Here is a 25,253-nt window from a genome sequence, read left to right on the forward strand (position 1 = left end):
CTTATAATGCTTTTTGTAATCTCCATTTCCAACATTTCTATGCAGTTTATAAATTTTTCTACGTAGTAAAACAATCATATACTCTGCCATATTTCGCATGGAGTCACCTATTTAGCTTGCTCCACAAATTTGGAGAAGTTACTAGCATCACAGAGGAGTCTTTGATTTTTATTGATATCAAACGCGTAGTAGTTACTCGGCTCGAGAATAGAGGTGTGGTTACTTCAAAAGGGCGGGGCTTCTCCGAGGTCAGCCGAGACGACTAGTGCTCAGTTCTCTTTTTATTGATACCAATGCGAGTAACTACTTCAAAATTGGGCGTAATGAGTAACTTCTCCGTTTTATTGATATCACCCATTGACTTATGAAATATAAACAGAATCGCCTGAATCTGAGATATAAACAAAAGCGTCCGAAAAAAAAAAAAAAAAAAACACTCCCAAGAATAAACTACTACTTCTCGATTCTCCCCGATAAAACTTTTACCATAATATAGGGTTATTAATGAAATACAAATAAAATCGATAGAACAGTTTTCGAGAGGATCGAAATCTTTTATTTTCATCTTTCAGTAGACTACCCTTATTTTTAGGGGTAGGAAAAAATCGAAAACCTGGAGATCACATAAAAAATCTTCAATTTAAACTTTGGTTTAGATACGTTGAACTGTATGGTCTCTAGGCAAGTATACATCAGGACAAATGGATGAAGAGATGGACAAATGTTGAAAAATCATGTTTTCAGTATCTATGGGCCATGAAACATGTACATCCGTTGAAATCTCGAATTCGACTTTTTTTTTTTTAAATTTCACGATAACCATCTTTCTTCAATCCTGTCGTTGCTAGAAAGAAAAAAAATCATATAGTAGTTAGTATGCACTTCATCGCTTCTGATTGCCTTTCTATAAAGCAATATACTGTCGAAAATAAAAGCCTGTTGTTGACGATTGGATAAAATATATTTCTTTAGCCATATACGCTGCCTCAATCCCTGACATCAAATCAACTTGCATTTACTACCTCCTTTTCTTTCCAACACAGCCAGTTTTTATGTTTAATCTAGGTGTTTAAGCATTGTTTAAGTTTCTAACATAAGAAATGAAAATGATGAACTAAAACTAGATTGCGCGCTTAATACACGATAATAAAACGTATACACTTATTGTCAAGTTGCTATTTACTCAACTGAAATTTCTTGCAATATTATCTTTATTACTTTGTTTTAACGATTAGAGTCGCACATTTGGATATTTACGAAATACTATTTTCCAGCAACGAATACTATAGCGAAACTAAACTAAATTCCGACGCCAGAAAGTGAGCAGAGAACAACTAATTCTTGGGAAAAGTAAAATCGTGTCCCGGGACATTATTTACACAGGTGAAGAAAGAAAGAAAAAAAATTGCAAATTCGTAGTTTTACAATTTCCGAAGGCACCTTACGGCTATTGACAGGCGAAAACTCGCTGTTTAGCATTTATACTTCACATTAAATCATTAGTTTAATCTCCTACAAATCAGATAGTAATTACTGAGTTAATAATATAAGAACGACAGAAATGTCAATAGGGGGAAGAAAACCCGTTCACCCACAATTTATTTACCACAAAACGCATATCGCACACTTACGGTTTGAACGCTGGGAGTATGGCGCCAGAACTGAACACTCTACCAACTACAACACTTAATTTGTGTTCAAGTTAGTATGAACATACGAAAATATTTCAAACCCATATAACATCTAAACATGACTGATCCCTTAAATCAGCTTCCTTCATTCAGTGTAACACATGGTAATGATTTTTTTTTTTTTTATTATTTTTAATTTTTAACTGTTTGCTTCCCTACTTACAAAACAAAGATTTTGGCGAAAAACAATAACAGCAATATACGAACATGCTGGAGATCGCATTTACGATTTTTTTCCTCCACAGTGAAGGGATGAACATGTCAATATTAAAACAGGAATTCCACATTATGAAACTTCGCTACTTCCACAGTATACGAGAAACAAATTAATATTATTTTACGATAATTTGAATCACAAATTCTCCGATCTGTTACGGATGCCCATCATCTGGTATATGTTATGTTTTCGTTTCAAGATTATATGCGCAATACGAGCCAAGTTAAGGACCTCATAAGAGAGAATTTAACAGAATTTACCTAAGGACAACAGTAGACTAGATAACTAATGATGATGAAAATGACATGGTTGCGCTTAATTGAAATAACGAGTTGAGGAATGAAGAATACCGAAGAAATAATACGGATACATGATTATAACTATTAACTTAAACTCAGGAATGCATCAAAATATTTATTAATGCCGATATTTTCAATGGAATCCCACACCTTCGTCAGCGCATTATTTATTTACGTAAATACATACATACGTACTTCCAAAGTTGAATTGGTGTAAATAAAAGAAAGCAAATTTCTGAGACTAAAATAATAAGTGCTGAAAAGTGTATATACGTTGGTATTTACACAAAACATCAAATGAATAATAATTCGTTACGTTGCACAATGGTACATTTTCCCAATTTCCTGGCCAAAACCTCTATTGCATGTAATTTCAAATTCTGGCTGCTCAGTTGTTAATTACATAAGTAAAACAGGCTTAAAATCGTCGTAGTGTCGTGGTTGAGTAGTCAAATGACTCTTATGATCTTAATTTTGCCATTTAAAGTATCATGTTTTATGATTCTTTATTTATGCAATTTGTAAGTTTGTGAGCATAATTTCAGAGAAAACTATCAATAATGATGAACAGCAGGGTTGGCAAAAACTATGGTTTTTATTGAAAAAACCAAAAAGCAAGGATTTTTTTTTTTTTTTTTTTGGTTTAAACCAGGTTTTTATGGTTTAAATAATTTACTCTATGTATTTATGTTGGTTATGGACAGAAATTAGTTTGTTTCGCCTTAGTGTTATTATGCAAGGATTTTTTTGGTTTAAACCAGGTTTTTATGGTTTAAATAATTTACTCTATGTATTTATGTTGGTTATGGACAGAAATTAGTTTGTTTCGCCTTAGTGTTATTATGCAACCACAAGGTTACGCTGGAAGAGGTCACATAAGCTTAAAGCGGAATCCAAACCGCTTCTCGGCTACATCCAAGAAAAATTGTCCATTTCGACTCGAAACCGGGACTAATTGGTTACAAATGCGATTGCCGACTCAGTCACGAAGGACTCCTGATAAAAATATGTTGTACTGATCTTTACATAGGCCTAGTTGTTAATATAATTGTCAAGAGTCATTTCAGAAGGACAAAAAGATACAGTTACACAAGTAAAAACAGTATACAATTGTATATAAATCGGGAAACTTCCGCCTTAGCCATTGGGAAAATCCTGTTATTACTTTAAATGTATTTGTATATAACATTTTAAGGTCAACGTATCATAATCACCACGCTAAAACTGAGGTATTAAATTACAAATTTGGTATGCAGATATCATTCAATAAAATTAAAACAAAGTCAAATCAAACTGATGTTGAAAGCTGCGTAGGCAGTTGATAAATTTTGCCAATTCTTATCAATATATTTAAGCAACCTTGGCTTCTTTATAAAACAACAGGCATTCAGACAAATAGAAATATATAATCTGGTTTCGTTTCGTATGTTTAGGCTCAACATCCTTATGAAATACCAAGGTTATCACGGAGAAGACTTTCGCTTAAAGGGACACCTCGAATCGCTACTTGGTTTACACTTGAAAGATAGGTTGTGGTTCAACCGAGAATTGAACACGGGACCCCTTGATTAAAAGGTGAAAAGTACATAAACGTAATTCAGATGGTTTCATATGTGGAGACGTCACCATGAAGTTCACACGATTTAAAGCATTTTTCGTTCTTTTTTTGTTTGGTTTAAACCTGCCAACTCTGATGAACATTTTCAAAATGAAATGAAAATGCACGCGCAAAAGTACTAAATAAACATAGCCAATTACATTTTACATACATTTAACACACATAATTATATACCAATAAAATTACTGTTTGAAATGTTATATGCTGTTGCAAAATAAATTAAACAAAAAGAAAATTAAAACAAATAAATTAAAATAATAAGGATACTGTGCAATTCTCAAAAAATCACCGAGCTGTATTCCCATTGTTGCTATTTTTGTAACTTTGCTTTGAGCGATCCAGAATAAGCCCTAATTTCTTCTATAACCCCAAAGCAATTTTTGCTTTTCTTTCATGGAAAACAATTCTGTCAGCTAAATATCTTACTTGCTACTTCTGAATACTCAATTGGTAAGACAAGTGAAAACATTCAAACAAACATATCCATACGTGTAATGTAGAGAAACTACATTTATATCTTTACGAAACTTTTTTTCTACGTTACTGAACTTTTTGGATGTGACTCCACATAGATGACACTTTTGTATGAGTTCAATACTTGCCCTTTCTTTCGGATTGAGGGTTCAATACTCACCCTCTTAACTATGTGGTTTAAAATTCCTTGCAATGTTGTTTCTGCAGCTTTATCAGAAATTCCAGTTTCTGTCTCATCAGTGTAGTACTTCCTTTTTGCTTGTAGGATAGTTCTGTATTCGAGGAAAATATTACTATTGGCATCATTTGCAGCTGATCTCATGACATTATATTGCGATTTTGTTACCTTGGCTTCAACAGTAAGTGACCCACCTTAATGGAACTATGGGATTCGACGATGCTACATATGCTTTCTGTACTTGGAAGCTCTGGTCAGAGTTGTAAAAATCATGTTCTTTACTACTCTGACAACCTCGGTTTCTCCTGCAGCCCGTAGGCTCATTTGCGTTGCATAGATATGCAAGTTCACTTTTAGTTATTGTTGCTCGCAATGTTTCTGTTTTTCTTCTTTTTAAACGGTCTCTACTTTCCTCAAACCCAGTCACTGGACGCCAACTTCTCTGATGCGTTTCAGCGGCATTGACAAGAAAATTGATGCTCTTTTGCAGTCACTGTTAGTTCTAGTCAATAAATATTTGTGTATTTCTTCTTGCCTTTTGCCATCTACTTTTAAAGCCGCATATTAAGTGATTCAAAGTAACTTTTAAATCTCTAAAAGTGTTTCAGTTTTGACGAGTTAGCCTAACTATATATTCCCTCAAAAATTTACATTTCCCTTGAAATTTTAGTGGTGTCTTTTCTTACATAATATTAAATAATCCCTTCCTCGTTAGAGTTATATGTCTGCTTCCTGATCCTGAAGGTAAATTAAAGAAAAAGAACTTTTTGTTCAATTTATTCCAAGAATTAGCAAACACTGACGTAAATCTAACTGCGCAGTTTCTGCTAATATATACATTTAGGCGTAAAATGGCAGCTAAAAGCACCAGTTTTCACTGCAGTCATAAATAACAATATCCCTTCTATGAAACTTGAGCCACAGTGTTGCTCGATCGCGCAGGATCGGTAACTTTAAAGCTATGAGAAAATAAATAACAAAATACATCATTGAATACTACACATATATAGGTAAATTATTTACTTTATTTAAATGTTATTAGTAATTCTCAATAAATATCGCACTAAAATATTCTACAAGCCTCCGAGAATTGAACCCATGTTGTAAGTTTCTTTTCTAATATGAATCTTTACAATATTATAACTTTAGAAAGATAGAATTTCAGAATCACCGTTTACAAGATTCTCTCAAGCTGATTGAAGTGGATGTTTAGATTATTATTCTGGCTCCGTATATTCCTCAAAAAAGATAAGATAAACAAGAGTTGAAAACCCCACCCTTCCTCTTCAACTTATAATAACATTGAAAGCTAAATTGACTATTTCGATTTTAGGGTTTTGGCCAGGAATTTGGGAAAATATACGACTGTGCGTCGTAGTGATTTAAATATTTTACTTTCTAATCAAAAGGTTTCATTAAAGACGCAGTACATCTCTATATTTCTGACAAAACTATAAATGGATTCAAGTGAATTCAACATGTGCTGTGGACCATAGCATTAAGACGACTATGGTTTTAGGAATCTTGACAGATTAAAAGGTTTAAAGCAGAGTATAATTTTTATTTCGAACTACTAGTGAAAGTGAAAAGTCAGCTATGTCAGGGTTCCCACTTATTTGACGACCATGAATTCCCTGACTTTTCCAGATTTTCCAGGTCACGATCAAATCTTTAGGTCTATATATAACGGAAATAAGCAACTACATTTTTCCCACCAGGGGCTTCTTTATATACTGTGTATGTATATACTGTATGTAGGTAGAGCAGTTTTGCAAAACAAACTAACTTATTTCACGAAATATCCCCTACCAGATAACCGGGTAAGGCAAAAAGAGAAACGAGTTCTGAGAAGTAAAAATTCGTATTTAAATTCCCTGACTATTCCAGTTGTATTTATTTTTCTCAGCTTTTCATGAAATTCCCTGGCTTTACCCGGACTTTTTACGAGTATCAACCTGAATTCCTTGAGGTTGATTAGAGTACTGTGTGTATTTAAAGCTTCTTTTAGTTACTATATTTTTTCCCCATTAATTAGTATTTTCAACATGTAACCGGCAAGCATAGCTATACTGGTATTAATATATATTGAAGCCCCAATACGACACTGGACACGAACATTAGTGTATTCGAAGGCAGGGTTGGCAAAAACCATGGTTTTTATTGAAAAAAACCAAAAAACAAGTTTTTTTTGGGGTTTAAACCTTTTTTTTTTTGTTTTGTTTTGTTTAAACAATGTTTTTTTGGTTTAAATAATTTGCTCTATGTGCTTATATCACATATGGACAGAAATAAGTTTGTTTCGCCTTGGTGTTATTATACAACTGGGTTATGCTGGAAGGGGTTACATAAGCTTAAAGTGAAATCCAAACCGCTTCTCGGCTTACATCCGAGAGAAATTGTCCTCCATCCATCTGAACTCGAAACCGAGGTTAACTGGCGATACGTCTGCCAACTCACTCACGAAGGACTCCTGATAAAAATACGTTGTACTGATCTTTACATACTTGTTAATATATAATCAAGAGCATTTCAGAAGGACAAAAAGATAAACAGTTGCACAAGTGAAACCATTATATAGAATTACATATGGACAATTTCAAAATACTGCAGAGTACAGAATAACTAATTTAGTCCAAGTTAGTTTACTACGACTCTTATTAGTACAAGTTAAAAAAAAAAAAAAAAAATACAACGACTTAATTTGCATATCAGTAAGAAAAGTGAATAAATATACGAATTATTTGAGTCCACTTCGGTTCTGACCCATTTATACATAAATAGATGCCAAAAATACTTCTGATTAAATGCCTGTCGTGGTTCCGCCCCCCCCCCCCCCTCAAAAAAAAGTACAGCACTTCGATGTATTTTACCAAAAGTAATCATCATAACGAAACAATATTTAAAATTTTTCTTTGATTGCAAATGCATAACAATAATAACTATAAAAAAACACACACACAAAAGAAACATTCATAAACTTATAAAAAGAACAAAAATTGCATTTGTAGCATAATCTCTTTGAGCACTGAATGGAGAATTTAGGTCTGAATATAATACAAATAATATATGGGAGTGAACGTGATAACCAACAAATGTGTGTTCATCAAGATTTTACGAACCCTTACACTTTTACGTACATTTTTCGTTTTTGGTTTAAACCAACCAACCCTGTTCGAAGGTGTTATATTTGTTACAAACTGTCCATCATAAGGCTTAAATTATCTTGTTTTCAGAATGTTAATGTAAAGCTATGAGATGTTGATTACAATAGCAATGAGTGTTTTTGTAAATAAATCAGCTGTTAATTAAAAAAGGGGGAGTTTCCACTGAAAACTTCGGTATGAATGAATATTTGGACGCATTCTTGAGTTGTTCAAGTTAATAGTAATAGAAGGACGATAAATCTAAGGAAGTAACGGAACAATTTCCAGACATTTGGACAGATATTAATGCGAGGTACGCTATTGTCGCCCATACAAAGAATGTTTAATTCATATTCTCGTTCTGCTTCTGCACCAATATCTTCTTGGCGAATCTACGAGAATTTAACCTGCTTAGCTTTGTTCCTCAAGAAAAAGAATAAGTTTATTACTTACTATCGACATATTTCGAATGTCTTCTGTAATTCTTGGCCAAAATCCGGAGAGCAGAGATTGCGCTTCCGACTGGCCCTGAGTGACAGTAGTTGATGTACTCGTAGCTTCGGCTTCCACTTCGCCATCAGCTCTACATTAAAATAATAAGAAAAAAGTATATTAAATACTATTCCCTACTTACAAGTTGTAATAACAATAACAGAACCAAGGAAAAAGTTTTAGTAAACGTAATAAACATCGTAATACCAAATACAACAAACCTGTAGAAAGGATATAGAGAGAAAAAAAAAAAAAAACGAAAAATAAACACAACTAGCCCAAAACGTTAGAGAACAATGAAAAAGCAAAAATGTAAAAAATATTAATAGTAACATCGGATATTGGAGTAGTCTACGAAACGTTGAAAAAGGCATTGGAGATTATTGGCATTCATGATGAAAACAAAAAAATGTTACAGAAGAGCGTAATACTGGACACATGTAGAATTGTAAAACTTCTAGCAAACTCAGAATAAAGGAAAAAAAGTACAGAGAAACAGTAATATACTTGGATGCCCCGTATATTAGTATATTATCCACTCAGATGGAAGTAGAAAGAATGCAAAGTAAAAATAAGGTGGTGTTAAAATAATTACGTAAACTGATTCGTACTTCATTAAGAATATTAAGACGTCGAATATTTTCACATCTGTAGATACACGGGAAGCACCAAGACTGCGATATATAAAAGAAGCACAAAACATTTTTACTTTGTTTCGATTATAAGTATTGCTTAGAAGCATGGAATTTATCAGAATGCTTTCAACATGTGTCTAAGGGTTCATACAACCTGGTAGACAACACCTAGAACGAAAGAATGGAAGTGGATGTCTATAAAACAGTGTGCCCTTGTATGTAGAGAGGAATCATATCTCCGAAACAACAATTGAAGTAACATCTGTTAATTATGAAAACTGTCCGGTAACATTATTGACACCGTGTGTCAGTCACAGTAAATCTATCACAAAATTATTTTCTTGAAAGCCACTGTGCCATCATATACCATGCGTCTTCAAAATTACTAAAATAAAAATTTCATTTTATATTCATCACGCACATATACATAAAATGAACACCCAACGGCATCGAGCCACGCTAAGTGAAATAAAACTAGACGGGAATATCCTCTCTCTGAGGTATGACACTGAAATTAATTCCCACTTCGCAACACACACAATGAACATGCAGCGCCACGACGCTAGCAAAGAATGTTTCCTTGTAGACACATGTGGAGAGCTGTTCGTAAGTTTTTATGTCACCTCTGACAGGTTGTGGTAACATGTACTAAGAGTGCAGAATTTATTTAAGGTAACAAGGACATGAATATTTGCGAAGATTGTTTGGTACGTTCGTGACAATGAGATTAAAGAATTTTGTTCATATTGAAAATCAATTTATTTTCCGAGGTATTATCCTCTAAGCTCGATTCACTTTGTCCAACGTTTTCCCAACATTTTTAGGCTTTCCAAAAATAAGGTTTATCAAATGCTACAAAATAGGAGTTTGTGTCTAGCACGATCTCCACCAAATCTGGAGAATATGGTGGATTAGGTAGTAGTTCATAGTTTAATTCGACAGTTTTGACGATGGCAATTGCAGAGGAATGAGCCTCGGCAATGTCCCGGTAAAAGATGTACTAAATGTGTTTCCCAATTCTTTGTGAAAACGATCTAATATGGAGGCATAGTACTGACGTGTACTAATTTTACCCTTTTCCAGGCAGCCAACGAAAATGACGCCATGGAAACCGAAATAGGAAGAAAGAAAGGAAAAAAAAAACTTTACCATAATCTTGCCAGCGATTGAATAGCATGAGATAGTTCTTGACTTCTTTGGAGCACGTTCTCCTGCTGAAATCCACTGCTTTAACTTCTTTGTTTTCCGGTTCGTAGTATTGTATGCGAATTTTAGCAACAATGACGTAACTCCTCAAAAACTCATTTGCTTGGTTGGTTGAATTGGAGTTTTAACGTCTTTTTCAGACAAAGGCTATGTAAGAAATCTACATCTTAACATGGGGATTTGAGTTATATGAACTTTCATCGAGGATCAAATTCGGATATTCTGCATCGCAGGCGCTTCCACATGTCCAAACACTGTCTTGGAATGTTCACGCGAGTTCGCTTTGGGTCAAAGGCGAGCAATTGACAATTTCACACGTTGGACTGAGATGTTTATTACTTTAGTATCTGGGAACCTTCATTCGATGATCTTTCAACTAAGTATCATAAATTTTATTTACCATTTCCTCATATGTGACCTTGTTTGGACTCCTCGAAAGGTTAGCATTGTCCGTGCTCATGCGACAACGGAATCCCGTGAACAACTTTTTTTCTTTTTCTTCCTTTTAACTATTCTTTAAGAACAGAGTCTCCATAATATCTTTCAATCTTTTCTTATGTTCCCTTAAGTTTCTCCTCACAAAATGTAGTGCTTAACCAGCACAAGAAATTCACTCTATTTTCTATTTCAAATACTACACACGCATTTATCTGGTTTAGAACGCTGTCAACAATAGTTTAACAAACAAGGACAATCGAAATTATCAGTTTATTTACTAAAGATGGTCAGCTTCAAATATAAAATAAAACGTGCGATCAGAGTGTTGTCTCGTGAAAAGTCATAGACTTATCGAACTCTCCTCGTATATTTAACCTAAATTAGTATTGTTAAAAAACTAACAGCGTTGACAGTTGAATAAAACATATGCGTTTGAGCCACTGCTCCAAATGCTCTGCAATAACAGAAACCGCGGTTCTAGCAACAAAGTTAGAACGTTTAACAAGTTATAATTCTTAATCGCAAATCTGCCTAGATGTTTTGTACCGAACAATTTCCAAATTACGAGAATAATAATTCTTGGAATATTTGATAGAAGATTCAACATTCAACATTATTGGCAACACCGCAGGTAATGACCTCGGTTGCCTGGAAACAGCGTGAAAGAATACTGTAGTGGATAGCTAACAACCTTCCTCTTCGTTTTGTTTATAGCATGTGCAGTTATGTGACAAGCCTTCAGAAGAGTGGATTTTCCTACCATGAAATAGCTGTAAACAACAACAACATAAAGGGAACGTCTATATGTACTGTATGACAACTGTCAGCGATGGTCCCAAGAGGATATTTCTGCGAGAAAATCAGGGGAGAGGGAAGATATATATGTATATAGGTTGATTTGAAAATCCTATTAGCAATGTTTGACGATTGAATCTATGCATGAAATAAGGGATTTTGGAGATTCCGTTCGTGTAAGGTATGACGATATTTCCTACAGACGAAGCATGGTAACGAGTTACATTATACATACTTCCAACAGTACTTAGTGGCATGCACGTTGAAAACTTGAAAATTACTATTATATGTTTTTAATAAACCAGAAATAAATGTCACAGCTCAGCAAAATAAGGATTACTCCTAGCGTAAACATTTCAAATATTGGATCTTTTGTGGTTATATGGTTACAATACACGAGTTCAACGCGGGAGATCCACATCCGGTTGCCGGAGCGAGCTCACGTGGTTCGGATCCCTCGTTAAGCTGTAGATCCATGTCTAATATGGTCACGGCTCTGAATCGAACTCTGAACTCCAATCATAGCCAACAATGACACAAATCGGTGCAATACAAGCCGAGAAAAAAATATAACTTATGTTACTTTCTGACCTCTTTGTACAAAAGTGCAATAAGGTGACATACACTTTCACGGTTCTAGTCACCTTCTTTTATCACATAGGACCAAGAGTTATATATCATTGGAAATCTTAAGAAACGTAAATTCGAACGAGGTAACACTTATACTAATCAAGCCTAATTTGTGGAAGAAGCGAAAACTCAAAATTTCGGGACAGAACGTCATTTTCGCATAAATTCTTTAAAACTTGCAACACTGACAATTATCGTATGTTAACAAAACTCAGCCACCGTTTTCACTATCATCATTATTAATTTACTTTTAAAATGGCGTACGTTTTTCCCAATGGAGTAAGCTTTTATGACACATAGTTTTACATCAGTTATATATAGCACAACAATTATTTATTGACAGCATTAGAATGTAGCAGAAATTGGTAGTCTCCTATTTATAGGAAAATCGTAAATCACACACTTAAAATCACTCTCAACTACAATAGTCATTTGAATGTAATTTTTTAAAAAAATATATTGTTTATAACTAGAATGCAATTTTTCTCCTAGTATTCTTCAAATCAACTTAATATTTACATTAGACGTTAGTATGTACTTTGAGAACATTTTTGTAATCCGTCCATTCGGACTTATTTTATTAGAAATCAATGAGGTTATCATTATCTCGTTCATCTTTATGCTCTTCATCATTTGGTTTTGCATTCATACATCCAATTCCTCGACAGTGATACAAATTAAGCACAAAATTCCTGGTTTCCGATAACCGTACATACTTTCACAGCCCTTTTTACAGTTACAGGATATTACACGGAGCAGGTTCCTTGGTCATTGTTGCTGGTACGAGAATACCTCCTAATGTTGTCCATTCATATTCAGTCACTCGCATATCATGGAGCAATACCTGGGCTCAAAAAATGTACACTGTCAAAGAATGAATGGAATATACCACTTTTAACGTACACACGCAAAGGTAATGAATGGCCTTTCGGATTTAATCATTGAAGATATAAGATACCTTCGTGTTCTGAATATCCAAACTGAAATCCTCCTCCTGTACGATGTAACATGGATGATTCTCAAGTGGTTGAAGACACCAACTTGCCCGAATTGGAATGAATTTATGCAGCTGGTGACAAGCAACAACCATAAGTACCAAACATATCAAGTAGTAATTCAACCTTTCATCAATCTCCAGCCAATAAGCATGGATGCTGTATACTCGACGCTTATGTTTGCCAGCAAAGAATGTGCAGAAAATAAGCAAAAAAGCGTGCTTAGTCACGTTGGTTCAACCTTTGTACTCTAATGCATGTGACATTGTAGCAGCATGTAGAAATTCTGGTGAATTACCGTCAGTAGTTGTTAGACTTGGGGGTTTTCCACACTATAATGTCATTTATGGAAACAGTTGCATATATAATGAAAGGTAGTGGCTTTGAAGAACTTTGGTCTTGTGTGTATGCTAGTAACTACATGCCACAGACGAGCATTCTTATTGCTCGTGCTTTGCGAGCTCATTTTTTTTTAACATAGTTAGCAATTGCAATATATACTGTATATTTAATGAATCAGACGCCACTGAGGAGTTTGTGCGTCAATTGCGAGATGTTTGTATTCCTCTAATGACTGAAGAAGATATCGATACTGATGTATTTCATTCAAACATAGTCAATCAAGACTGCAAATGACCTGAAGTTAATTGACGCTGCTGCAGAAACAAGCCGTATCTCTAAGTTATTCGCTCTGTACTTTCAGCTTGTAGAAATTATGCGTCTTTTAATTCGAAAGAACTCGAGACTTGAATCTTCATCTTCACTGCATGTGAGAAATGGCAGCTGGGCATCTTTTGTATGTCAAATACGCACATCTGTACTTACAAGAAATGTTGCAGTTGGAGGATGAAATGGATCTTCATGAGTTCCAGCTATTTACAGGAGACGGTTACTGTATTCGCTAGACACTATTCGTAGAAAAGATATATTTTGGAGTGGTACAGGGTCTGATATGACGATTGAGCAGGTTTTAGCGAGAGCAATGAAGAGTAGCGGTGGACTGACCCATGGCAGAGGCATGACTGAAAAGATAATATCTAGGTGTGTGTCAAGTATGCCAGCAGCGTGCCACTTACGAGAATGTCTTGAAAAATTATTAAACAAAGATAGGCATGAACTTCACACTGGTCGGCATGTGGACCTGTATGAAAGCAGTCAATCGCATGATATATTACATCTAAAGAAATTCTTGCGTTGGTTTTGCCAGCATTCTCCATTGCCTTCATATCCGGAGCTCGCGTCCCTAAGCACTGGCATGGTAGGTAATGAAATGGTCAACTGATAAATCTAAGGAAATCGGATTGGCTGCTATGGAAGGAATGTTTGGACAGACTTTTGGAAATGTGAAATTTAAACAAAAAGTTAAAGTCATCTCACTATCCGTAATGCACAATGTAGTGCGTATCCGTGATGAGCTACAGGCTGTAAACACCATACTTCAACTGAATCATACGAGTAGAAGTCCGAAAAAGAACTCCAGCAGTATTTTGCTTACGAGCTTGCACCCTATTCACTTTCTCTCTTCACAGAAATGTCCATGAGAAAAACGAAAAAGTCCGCTTTGTACGACATGTTTAAATATCGGACAAATTTTAAAACTCAAATTGAAAACATTGTGTATGTTATAGATGGAGGCTGGCTTCTACATCATGTTGTTTGGCCACAACATGGAACATACCTTGACGTGCACAACTCGTATGTGTCCTATGTACTCACAAACTCAGGAACGAAAGCAAAAATTATTTTTTTATGGGTATTGCACTGAAAACTGTACAAAAGCCTCTGAGCGGGAGCGACGTGAGTCAAAGGTTCAACCAACTTTGGTGTTATTCACAAATTAAACATTTTGACAAAAAAAGATAATTTCTTAGGGAATTTCAAAAATAAGGATTGTTTAGCCCATGAGTTGATGGTTCATTTGACACAAGCTGAAATTCAAACCCAGCAAGCAAGAAGTGATGCTGGCGCTCTTACTGTATAGCTGAAACTGCTGTAGCCAAGTCTTTAAATACTTGTAGGCACGTTGTAGTAATTGGCGAAGATGTTGACATTTTAATTATTTTGCTTGAACAAGGTAACAATCAGTACGACATCATATTTCGAAAGCTTGGACGTGAACAAGACGTGAGTATAGAATTTAGTACTAAGAAGTTGTAAGATACACAGACAAATATACTAACTGTTTTGCTCAGTTATCATGTTTTAACTGGATGCGACACATCATGTGGTTTGTATCGACAGGAAAAGAAAAAGCCATTGCGATTACTTCAAAAATGGGAAGATTTATGCCGATCACTTGAAGTTTTGAACCATGATAATGCTAATGTACAATCCATGAAGCTGGCACATCATTTCTACTAACACACTACGATTCTCCAGCAATAGTAACTTTACTGGATGAATTCCAGTATCATTCATACATCCTTGCAGTAAGTCGCTCCCCATTCAGAACGAAATACAATTGGCAAAATTGCCACCCACCAGTGATGCTGCGAAACACCATATTATCACGTTCAATTGTACCGTGGAAATGATTTGCGAGCGACTGAATATGGATGGAAAACATTAGGAAGTATTCTCGTACCAGCAACAATGACCAAGGAACCTGCTCCGTGTAGTATCCTGTAACTGTAAAAAGGGCTGTGAAAGTATGTACGGTTATCGGAAACCAGGAATTTTGTGCTTAATTTGTATCACTGTCGAGGAATTGGATGTATGAATGCAAAACCAAATGATGAAGAGCATAAAGATGAACGAGATAATGATAACCTCATTGATTTCTAATAAAATAAGTCCGAATGGACGGATTACAAAAATGTTCTCAAAGTGCATACTAACGTCTAATGTAAATATTAAGTTGATTTGAAGAATACTAGGAGGAAAATTACATTCTAGTTATAAACAATATATTTTTTAAGAATTACATTCAAATGACTATTGTAGTTGAGAGTGATTTTAAGTGTGTGATTTACGATTTTCCTATAAATAGGAGACTACCAATTTCTGCTACATTCTAATGCTGTCAATAAATAATTGTTGTGCTATATATAACTGATGTAAAACTGTGTGTCATAAAAGCTTACTCCATTGGGAAAAACGTACGCCATTTTAAAAGTAAATTAATAATGATGATAGTGAAAACGATGGCTGAGTTTTGTTAACATACGATAATTGTCAGTGTTGCAAGTTTTAAAGAATTTATGCGAAAATCATGTTCTGTCCCGAAATTTTGGGTTTTGCGCTTCTTCCACAAATTAGGCTTGATTAGTATAAGTGTTGCCTCGTTCGAATTTACGTTTCTTAAGATTTCCAATGATATATAACTCTTGGTCCTATGTGATAAAAGATGACTAGAACCGTGAAAGTGTATGTCACCTTATTGCACTTTTGTACAAAGAGGTCAGAAAGTAACATAAGTTATATTTTTTTCTCGGCTTGTATTGCACCGATTTGTGTCATTGTTGGCTATGATTGAGTTAAATATCAAGGACATCTGTTAGTGTTGTTTCGTTGGTGTTCAATAACCGTCAGTGTTGCAAACTTCTCATGATTTATGAAAATACATCTTTTTCAAATAAAAAAGCTGTTTTCTTCTTCCTCTTCTTCTGGAAATTTAGCACGATGGGCATATATGTTGTTATGCACCATATCAACTTCCAATCTCTGGTTGGAAGTTGCCAAATTACACGGTAATACCATAATGCACTGTTTTATAAGATGTTAAATATTGATTTTAGCTGGATAGGAACCTCTGTATTAACTGTTAAACGTTGTCGTGTTTTGCAAGTAGACGTCTATAAGGTGTTAGTTTGGGTCCCAACTTTCTTGCAATTCAATAACTTCGAAACAGATCCTAGGTTCTCTTCTGATTGAAACAGCTTCCTTTTTAATTAGCGCAGTCCTACGATGAAACTTTCGAGATTCCTTCGTGAGAACTGAGCTAAGCTTTGGCCCGATGCAACGGAGTCGCCACCCTCGCTCAAAATGGCTTAGGGAAATTGAAACTTAGAAGATGAACAGATTCTAGGGGACATGAGAGTTAACGTTTGTGAAAGTATGAATAGTGTAGTATCAAAGTATATAAAATGTATTAATGAGTTACATTAATGTACAATCTATAATTATAATAGTTATAATTAAAACTAAAGTAACGTAATTACGTTTAAATCTGTTTATCATCAATGATAAGATACAAATTCTACTGTATCAACAAAATTTAAGAATTTAATTGGATTCTTCTCCGTATTTATTATCATGCATCCTTCTTCTCAACAGTAAGGAGAACGGACTTTCACAGACTCAGTTAGATACAGATTAAATACTCTTATATTTTCTTCGATTTGCAAGAAAACCATTAATGCTTTAAACATAGGTATGTTTCGGAAGCAAAGGAAGTACGCGGTTATTACTATTATTCACTATTCTTCATTCGACCGATCGTTATATATATTTTCTTTCTTTTTTATTAGTAACTTCTTATTCTTCTTTACTTAATAACACAATTACCATTTTATTAATACATTCATAATAACTCATTTAGCAAATAATTCGTTTTCCTTTATACGTTAATAAATACCAAATCATATTTTATTTTTTGAAATAAAATATACCGACGTACATATACTACGAAGCTTCCATATCTACCACTTTAAGCAAACATTATCTACTTTGAGTCAATTGGTCCGTAAATTGTACAGTGATCATTAAGTTTAAAGATATTCCAATTCTGTTTCTGCATGCTCCGATAGACAGTTATATACTAGTAAATAAATGATATTGCATAATTTATTAGAGAACTTCTAAATTGACATTTCAAATAGTCGTAGAATTTAACAGTACACATGAAATTTGCAATTACTTGGTTATATTTTTATATTCCAGAATAAATCATTTGGAAGATAATATGGTGGCAAATGATGATAGGGGAGAGAGAAGAATCTCTCCCATATAGTTTAAACTTTAGCAATTCATTTTATTAATTATTCCTTTCTTCTCAATAAAATTTTATAATTATTTACTCTGTTTTACCTGATATGTTATTTTAATTTCAAACCCGGCTTTCGAAGGTTAATACGATATTTTCCAAAAATAAGCACCAACTTCTAAATCACTATGTTAATACATATATATATATCTTCTTCTAGGTACATGTATATTTTAGTGGCGCATTACAATGTTATTTACTTAGATTTTCTGTCTTTCAAGCTTTCCAACCATATATGATTCATGGCTTTGTGATAATTACAACGGTGGCTAGAGGAATAAACATAAAGGGTGACAATTTACATAAATCCTTTGTCGTCGTCTAAAGATGGCGGACATTTTTCAAAATTGCGGGAAAAGCTACAGTGGGATTTTAGGGGACTTTTAGTATGTTGTTCCTAACATATTCCCCTACTTCCATACCAATTTTCAGCTTGTTATTAATTTGTTCCTTTCTTGGCAGAAAAATGGGCTATCTTTACTGGACTAAATAGCGCTACTTAAAGTTGAGTCCTAAGTACTACTCAAGTTTATACTGTTCAAATTTTTAACTGCCACCAGAATTACAATCTAGAGCTACGCGCATTGAAAACTAGTGCTGGTATCTCTCAGCTACAGAAGAACACGCTATATTATTCCTTCTATATTCAAATAATACTAAGAAATATAATTTAAATACAAGTAACGTTGAAATGAAACAACTCATTTTACGCTCAAATTCTTCCAAAATGAAACCAGCAGTACACGAGTAAAACGGTAAGTCTTACAGAAAAGGATAAAAACATGAAGCGGAGCCTACTGTTCAAAGTGGGATCTAAATTAGTTTTGTATTCAAGAATTCCACTTCACCGTCTGGAATGGTATGCAAACCGAGGATCAAACTCAAGAAACTACTTTAAAATAAATTTAACCAAAGAGAAAGATATTCTGAAACCGTTATTTATGCATCTTTTCTTACTTAAATACAGTACTTGAATATTTTACTATGGTGGAACAATTTGTTTCATTTTCATTGGCTAGTTATTATACATAAACGAAACTATGACAGTCTTTTGAGTGATACCATACGCACTACTTGAGCCATAAATCTAGACTCTAACAAATCGAACACGTACATTCCAATATTCGTTTCGAGTATTTCTATTATAGTGTTATTCCACGATACAGTCCACTTTTATTCCTAATGCATATCTGTAAATTTGCTCTAGCAATGATTTACCAAAACTAAGTTTTCCTCTTTCGACAAGAAGCCCGTCAGAAACCGGCAGGATATCTAGAAAATGCATTGTATATTTAAAAAATAAATCTTTATTCAATAACTATGCATCGATGCATCTTGCACTACCTGAGCCTTCTCTGGTTACGCCAATGTTGGAAATGGTAATCATTTTGCTAAACTATGATATTACCTCCGATTTATAACAACCATTGGATGTACGCAAGAATGCGACACATTTAGTGCATAATGTAACCCTCTAGTATCTTTCGTCTGTAGGAAATATCGACATAACTTACACGAAGCACATTCCCTTGGTGGTAAATTCTTCCATAAGGCTTCTTCAGACCTACCTTTCCTTGATAGTAGAATTTCTAGGAATCTCTTATTTCTCTTGTGAAACTCCACGGAAACTGTCCCAGAGCCTTAAGCGAAAACTAGACGTATGACTTTCTGTGTAAATTTCAAGACAAGTCTTTCCTATCATTACTAGCATTTCCGCTATTCGGTTTCAAAGTTTAGTTTTGCAAGATTCCTAGTTTTCATAACGCTGAAAGGGAGTCACTTCCGGTGTTTGAGAACAAACTTTTTTTTTTAAAAAAAAAAATCATAAAGGCTAGTACAAAAGTCGTCACCCTAATGTAAGACGCCCGTTTCTATTGGTAAATAGCTGTTATTTAAGAATTAATCAATTTATTTTTATGCTTCAAAGATCCATAATACACGTGGATGAGCAATGGCTTGCTATATTCGCCACGAATACGGAATAATTGTCGTGTTTGAGAAACAATGAATCGGTGATTTTGGTTCAGCGTGAATTTCTCGTCGATTTTCTGGGCGTACGGCACCAACTGGTCAAACACTGCGACGTCTAGTTGCTAGATTCGAGAGAACTGGCACAAGGCGGGACAATAGACAATATCGTCCGCCCGGCCGAGAACATAGCTGCTGTAACTGCAGATGGTGCAGTGAACACTCAAACATCAACCAGACGACGGCCACGCAATTGGACATCAACAGACGGTCGTTACAGCAAATTTTGTGCAAGACTTACAAAGTGTTCCCATACAAAGTGCAACTAGCCAGCTATTACCTGCAGACCGCCAGGTACGTGTGCAGTTTAGCCAAGCGTTCTTAAACCTCGCCCGCGAAAATGAGAATTTTCCATTAAAAATCATCATGAGAGACGAAGTGCATTTTCAACTATGCGGTATGTGAATAAACAAAATTCTTGTTTCTGGAACACTGATAATCGGCGTGCAATTGACGAAAAGCCATACATCCTCTCAGTGTTACATCCTCTACTTGGCGCGGTGTTTACGGACTAAAAATTACTTTTCCCGGTAAGTATTACAGCACCTGAACGATTCTCTAACTGGCTCTACTTGCTTCAGCGGAGAGAAAAAACTGGTAATAAAAATGTTAAATTAATTCAAAATGAGGAGTACATACTGAGAAAAAATGAAAATAAAATATGTAAAAAAAAGAAAAAAAGCCTCTTTTAATGTGCATAACCACTACTGCTAACATATAGATTTTGCAAACACAACACCAAACGGGTAATTTGTTTGTCTCGCTCTCCCTGGAACCAGACTGTATTCAAACCAGCTTGCTTCAGCAACCTTTTATGTTAGTCTACTGCATACGAGTTAGCGGTTTATTTCCTAAATTTAACTTATATCAGGTGGCTGGTATATTGCATTTGTAACTGAAAAGGTGTAATACGGGCTAGAGAGATAATCTGTTCCAACTCAGAATTTTAATGCAACGTGAGTGTGACACACCTAAATATGCCGTACATGTAATGCACTTAAAGAACAATATCCAAAATGATTGTCACATATCTATAATTGTCTTCTTGTACGAATATAATTTGATAATGATTTCGCAGGGTACTTTTAATACTGATACTATGTGTATCATCGGGAAATATATATTTGTGGTAAATTTCATAGGAAAAGAACTATAAATACGAAAATAAGAATGAATAAAACAAAATGTTGCTAAATGTGCAAGAAAATTTTATTTTAGTTTTGTTGTTCTTATTTACTGCTCTTTTGGCATGAAATTTACCACATACATGTCTTTGTGGATTATACACATTCTAACATTATAAGAAATACCGGGCGAATTTGTTATCAAATTATATTCCTACAACATTTATAAACATGCGTCAATAATTTTGGACATGAGTGTACATGTAATGCACATTGTTTTAAGATCATTCATTAAATGTAAAAGTAATTATGCTGTTACTGACGACGTAACTGATGTAAATACTTTGAGGGTAGAGAAGTGAAAAATGTCTCTCTTTTACTTCTACTTTAATTTCCTATGAATTGGAATTCCTTGGGCTTTGCCAGTCTTGCAAGAATTTTGCTCGCATCATGTCTCCGTTCCTGCATAAATAACTAATTTATATACGAGACATATTTATCAGGTCAGTAGTAACGAAGAACTCAACAAAACTGAACATAGTCCACTATATGTATTTAACTTTTTTTTTTTTTTTTTTTGTCTTTGCAGATGCTTTTCAATTTATAAGGTAAAATGTATTAATTTGTAAAACACGTACAATATTATAGAGGAAGTTATATATGAATGCACCAAACATGTAAGGATTCAAAAGTGTTCTTCAGTGCTATTTAAAAAAAAAAAAAAAAAAAAAAAAAAAAATTGCTTGCAGGAATAAACTTTTAAAACGCTTGCTCTCGTTGATATCCTTATGCAGACAAAAGAATTCCACTCAATTAATTTTAAGAAAATGGGTCCAAATTTCCCTAATTCTAAGCTAACCCGACCTTATTCTACTCTATTTTTCCCTACCTTAGTCTACTATATGCTCTTAAAGCGGTCTTATTTATCGATTAGCCGCTGAAGCGTGTATAGTAAAGCTTAACCGCTTGCAGCAACTACCTAGCACATATTGATGCGTTTATCACATGTGTCTTCGTTCACGCACATACCCATCGTTGCAGTTGCACATATTGATGCGTTTATCACATGTCTCTTCGTTCACGCACATACCCATCGTTGCAGTTGCGCCTCTATGTGCGGACGCACTCCTATCTCATCGTGTCGGAATACCAGCTCCGCATTTCCCTGAATGAGAATTTGGTGCTATTTCATTTATGGTGGGATGTATTTGTAACATCTACGGAAGAAATATATTTCTCGAATTCACAAAAGAATTGTATAAGTAATCAAAACATATCGTGATCTTACCTCTCACATACATAAGAACGTAGAAATACAAAACGCAGAATGTGATTTTACCATGTAATACCTCATAAGGAAGACATAAAGTGAAGTGGTATATAACGGCAATGTATAAAGTGATCATAGAAGCATCACAAGGTATAAGTTACAACACTATATGAAGTGTTTTCACTCTCTTGTCTATGCATATACCCACCGTCACCTACGTGCCTATAGTCTACAGACGCCAGCGGGAGAGCCCAACCACTGTGCTCTTGTCCTGACTCGGCTAGATAGCATTTGTGCTTTTTAGTGGCCCGCAGTACAAACTGTTTTGTGTTATATGCACTATAGCTTTTATGCCACATGTCTATACGTTGTACTTATACTTACCCCTCCTACAGTCAATCTCGACTCATTAATACAATTTCTCCCACAAGAAACACTTTCTATGGCAATAAGAATGCACTTCCTGCTAAGAGAAGTTCATATTTCATTAATATAAATATACCCCATAAAATTTATTTCTTCATTCTCATCCCTAGAATAATTTCAACAATTATCAAACAATCATTTATAAACATTCATAGGTAACTGTTTAGAGATGGGGGCCAAAACTAACAAAAAAGCAGGATGACTTACAGAAGAAGTGAGTTGAAAGTGGTGACTGGCAATTGATGTTTCCTACCTTCATCACGATTTAGACAAAAATAAGATACTCGGTTCTGGAGCTATGAAACGAGTTCGGGGAGCTGATGAAACTTTGGCTGACATTTAGTATCTCCCCCAATCTTGCACATATAAGATTTACACTATGTTACTTACTTTACAAAATATAGCTGAGCTAGGGACAGCTAGCGAAGGGAGTTAGAAGCATCCAGGGCACTTGTACTTCTACCTTTATCACAATTTAGACAAAACCAAGGTACTCGGTTCTGGAACCATGAAACGAGTTGGAGGAGATACTAAATGCCATCCGAAACTTATAACAAATTGAGCGCTCGATTACCGATTGTGAACTTCATACTGATTTATGTGGCAAAAGTAACGGACAATGTTTAGCAGAAGGGATCCAGCTAGTTTTTCTGAAAAATGTTACAATTTCGATAATTTCTGTTCACATTAGGTTAGTTTCGGGTAGGTTAGGTTACTTTATGTTAGATTAAATTAGCGTAGGGGACCGACATAATTTTCGAAAAAAAAAAAAAAAAAAGATAGAATTTCGCTTATTTTTATTAATATTAGGTTAGTTTAGGTTACTTCAGGTTAATTTGGGTTATGTTTGATCTAAGTAAATGCTTCTTCCATTTCTCCAATAAATTCTACATTTTTAGATACATCTGGACCCCGTCTCCTAAACATTCACCCATAAAACAACCGAATCTGAGTAGAATATCGCAAAAAAGTAAGTGAAAAATCCCCCCCCCCCCCCATCGCTGCTAAACAAAGTCTTGCAGTTATCTGTATATTACTTTTGGCAAATGTATATTAATGGGGGGGCCAACACTAATGAAGCCAGAAAACAGAGTTCCCTGCAGGGCTCTAACCGCTAACGAACCTGGCAAACCAAAGCTAAACAATTGCCTTTTTTCCGGTAATAGTACACATGAGAACCCACTGATCTGAGTTTCTTCTGTGTTCTATTACCACTTCTACATGAAATACCATAAATTTTCTACGTAGTGCAATAGTAAGAAAGACACAAGACATGCGTAGTATGCACAAGACATGCGCATAAATAAAGTACAAGGGCACTACACATGCAGATATAAAGTACAGGTACGTTCTTTTTTATTTTCGTATCAGTCGATAAGTAAATAAAAGTAGCTTTGTTACCCCCTTTGTAAGTTCATACATATTCAATGAATAATCGCTAAAAGTATGTGCGTCCTGCTCCTTCGGGAACTGATGCAGCTTCATGTATAGTATATCCTTCACTCCTTTCAAACAAACAAACAAAAAAAAAAAAAAAAAAGCCATAAAATGGGATAATACGGAAAATTACTTCTTACAATGATCATCTGCTACAGGTTGCGTATTTGAAGTGAATAAGTTTATTTTTCAAGGCAGTTTGTATGTAATTGTTTGTTGAAATGCCCTACGTATAGTGTGAACGGCAATACCCTTCTAAATTAAACCTGCACCAGGCAAGACAAAAAGGAATCATTGAGAATAGTAAGAGATCATATGAAAAAGGCAGGGTGTAATAATGATTTTCTACTGGGGCCCCTACTGTAATATTTACATTCGACCCGCTAATGATTATATTACAATAATGACTACCTTGACTTTTGTCTTTACAGCAACCACGAACAGCCTTATTGCACTTAGATGTTTGACACAAAGCATTTCAGTTTGTGGGATCATAACTAACTTATATTGACTAGCAACTGAATTGTGTTACAATGAAGATATACGTATTATACAAACTTCCTTGCACTTAAATTTTATAGAGGAAAATTTGATGATGAAACATATATGGAACAAATGACTACAAAGAAGTACAGAAGAGTACACGTACGTGTTAACAAAAAACAACGACATTTTTAATACTTTCTTGATATTCTTCTCACAAATAAAATCCCTTTAACTTCTCACGTGTAAATTGGCATGTTTCTTCCCATCGTAAACACAATCATTGGCCAATCATCGTTTCTATCACTTGTCCTCCAATCACTACATAACATAATCACAAACAAACTCTGTGACTGGTCTAGGACGAGAATGATCTGAGGGATATGCGCGATTCGGAATCGAAAGATCACTAATCGAACTCTCCTTCGATTATGTAACTAGGAATTTTTGTTGAGGAAGGTACTGAAGAGCCCAAGAAGAATGTGGATTCTGGAGATGTTCAGTAACGTTTTGCGTCGTTACCACTTAAGATTTGCAATTTTGTTTGCCGTAACCGACATAGCAGTTATAATGATTATCCTATTTTTTGCGTTGCATTAATCTACACAGAATTTTGCGAAGCCTTATACAAATAACCCACCCAATCCTGAAACCGATAGCGTTAACGCACGCAAAATCGGCGTTTTATTT

General features: G+C 34.8%; 1 protein-coding gene across 2 annotated transcripts in view; it reads right to left on the bottom strand.

Annotated features, from left to right (window-relative positions):
• The window catches only part of Nf-YC (nuclear factor Y-box C), a 63,698-nt gene extending 38,745 nt beyond the window's left edge, over positions 1–24,953 (bottom strand). Inside the window, exons 1-2 of one of the 2 annotated variants that reach the window (XM_081745458.1) lie at positions 24,730–24,953; positions 8,074–8,203 (exon numbers count right to left, since the gene is read on the bottom strand). In XM_081745458.1, the coding sequence (XP_081601584.1) occupies positions 8,074–8,203; positions 24,730–24,752 (153 nt within the window). In that variant the 5' untranslated portion in view covers positions 24,753–24,953. The remainder of the gene's footprint in view (positions 1–8,073; positions 8,204–24,729) is intronic. The other variant, XM_081745453.1, reaches the window with a different exon arrangement.
• Between the last annotated feature and the right edge of the window lie 300 nt (positions 24,954–25,253).

The sequence above is a fragment of the Thermobia domestica genome, chromosome 2, assembly GCF_964235325.1.
Source record: "Thermobia domestica chromosome 2, izTheDome1.hap1.1, whole genome shotgun sequence".
Classification (NCBI taxonomy): domain Eukaryota; kingdom Metazoa; phylum Arthropoda; class Insecta; order Zygentoma; family Lepismatidae; genus Thermobia; species Thermobia domestica.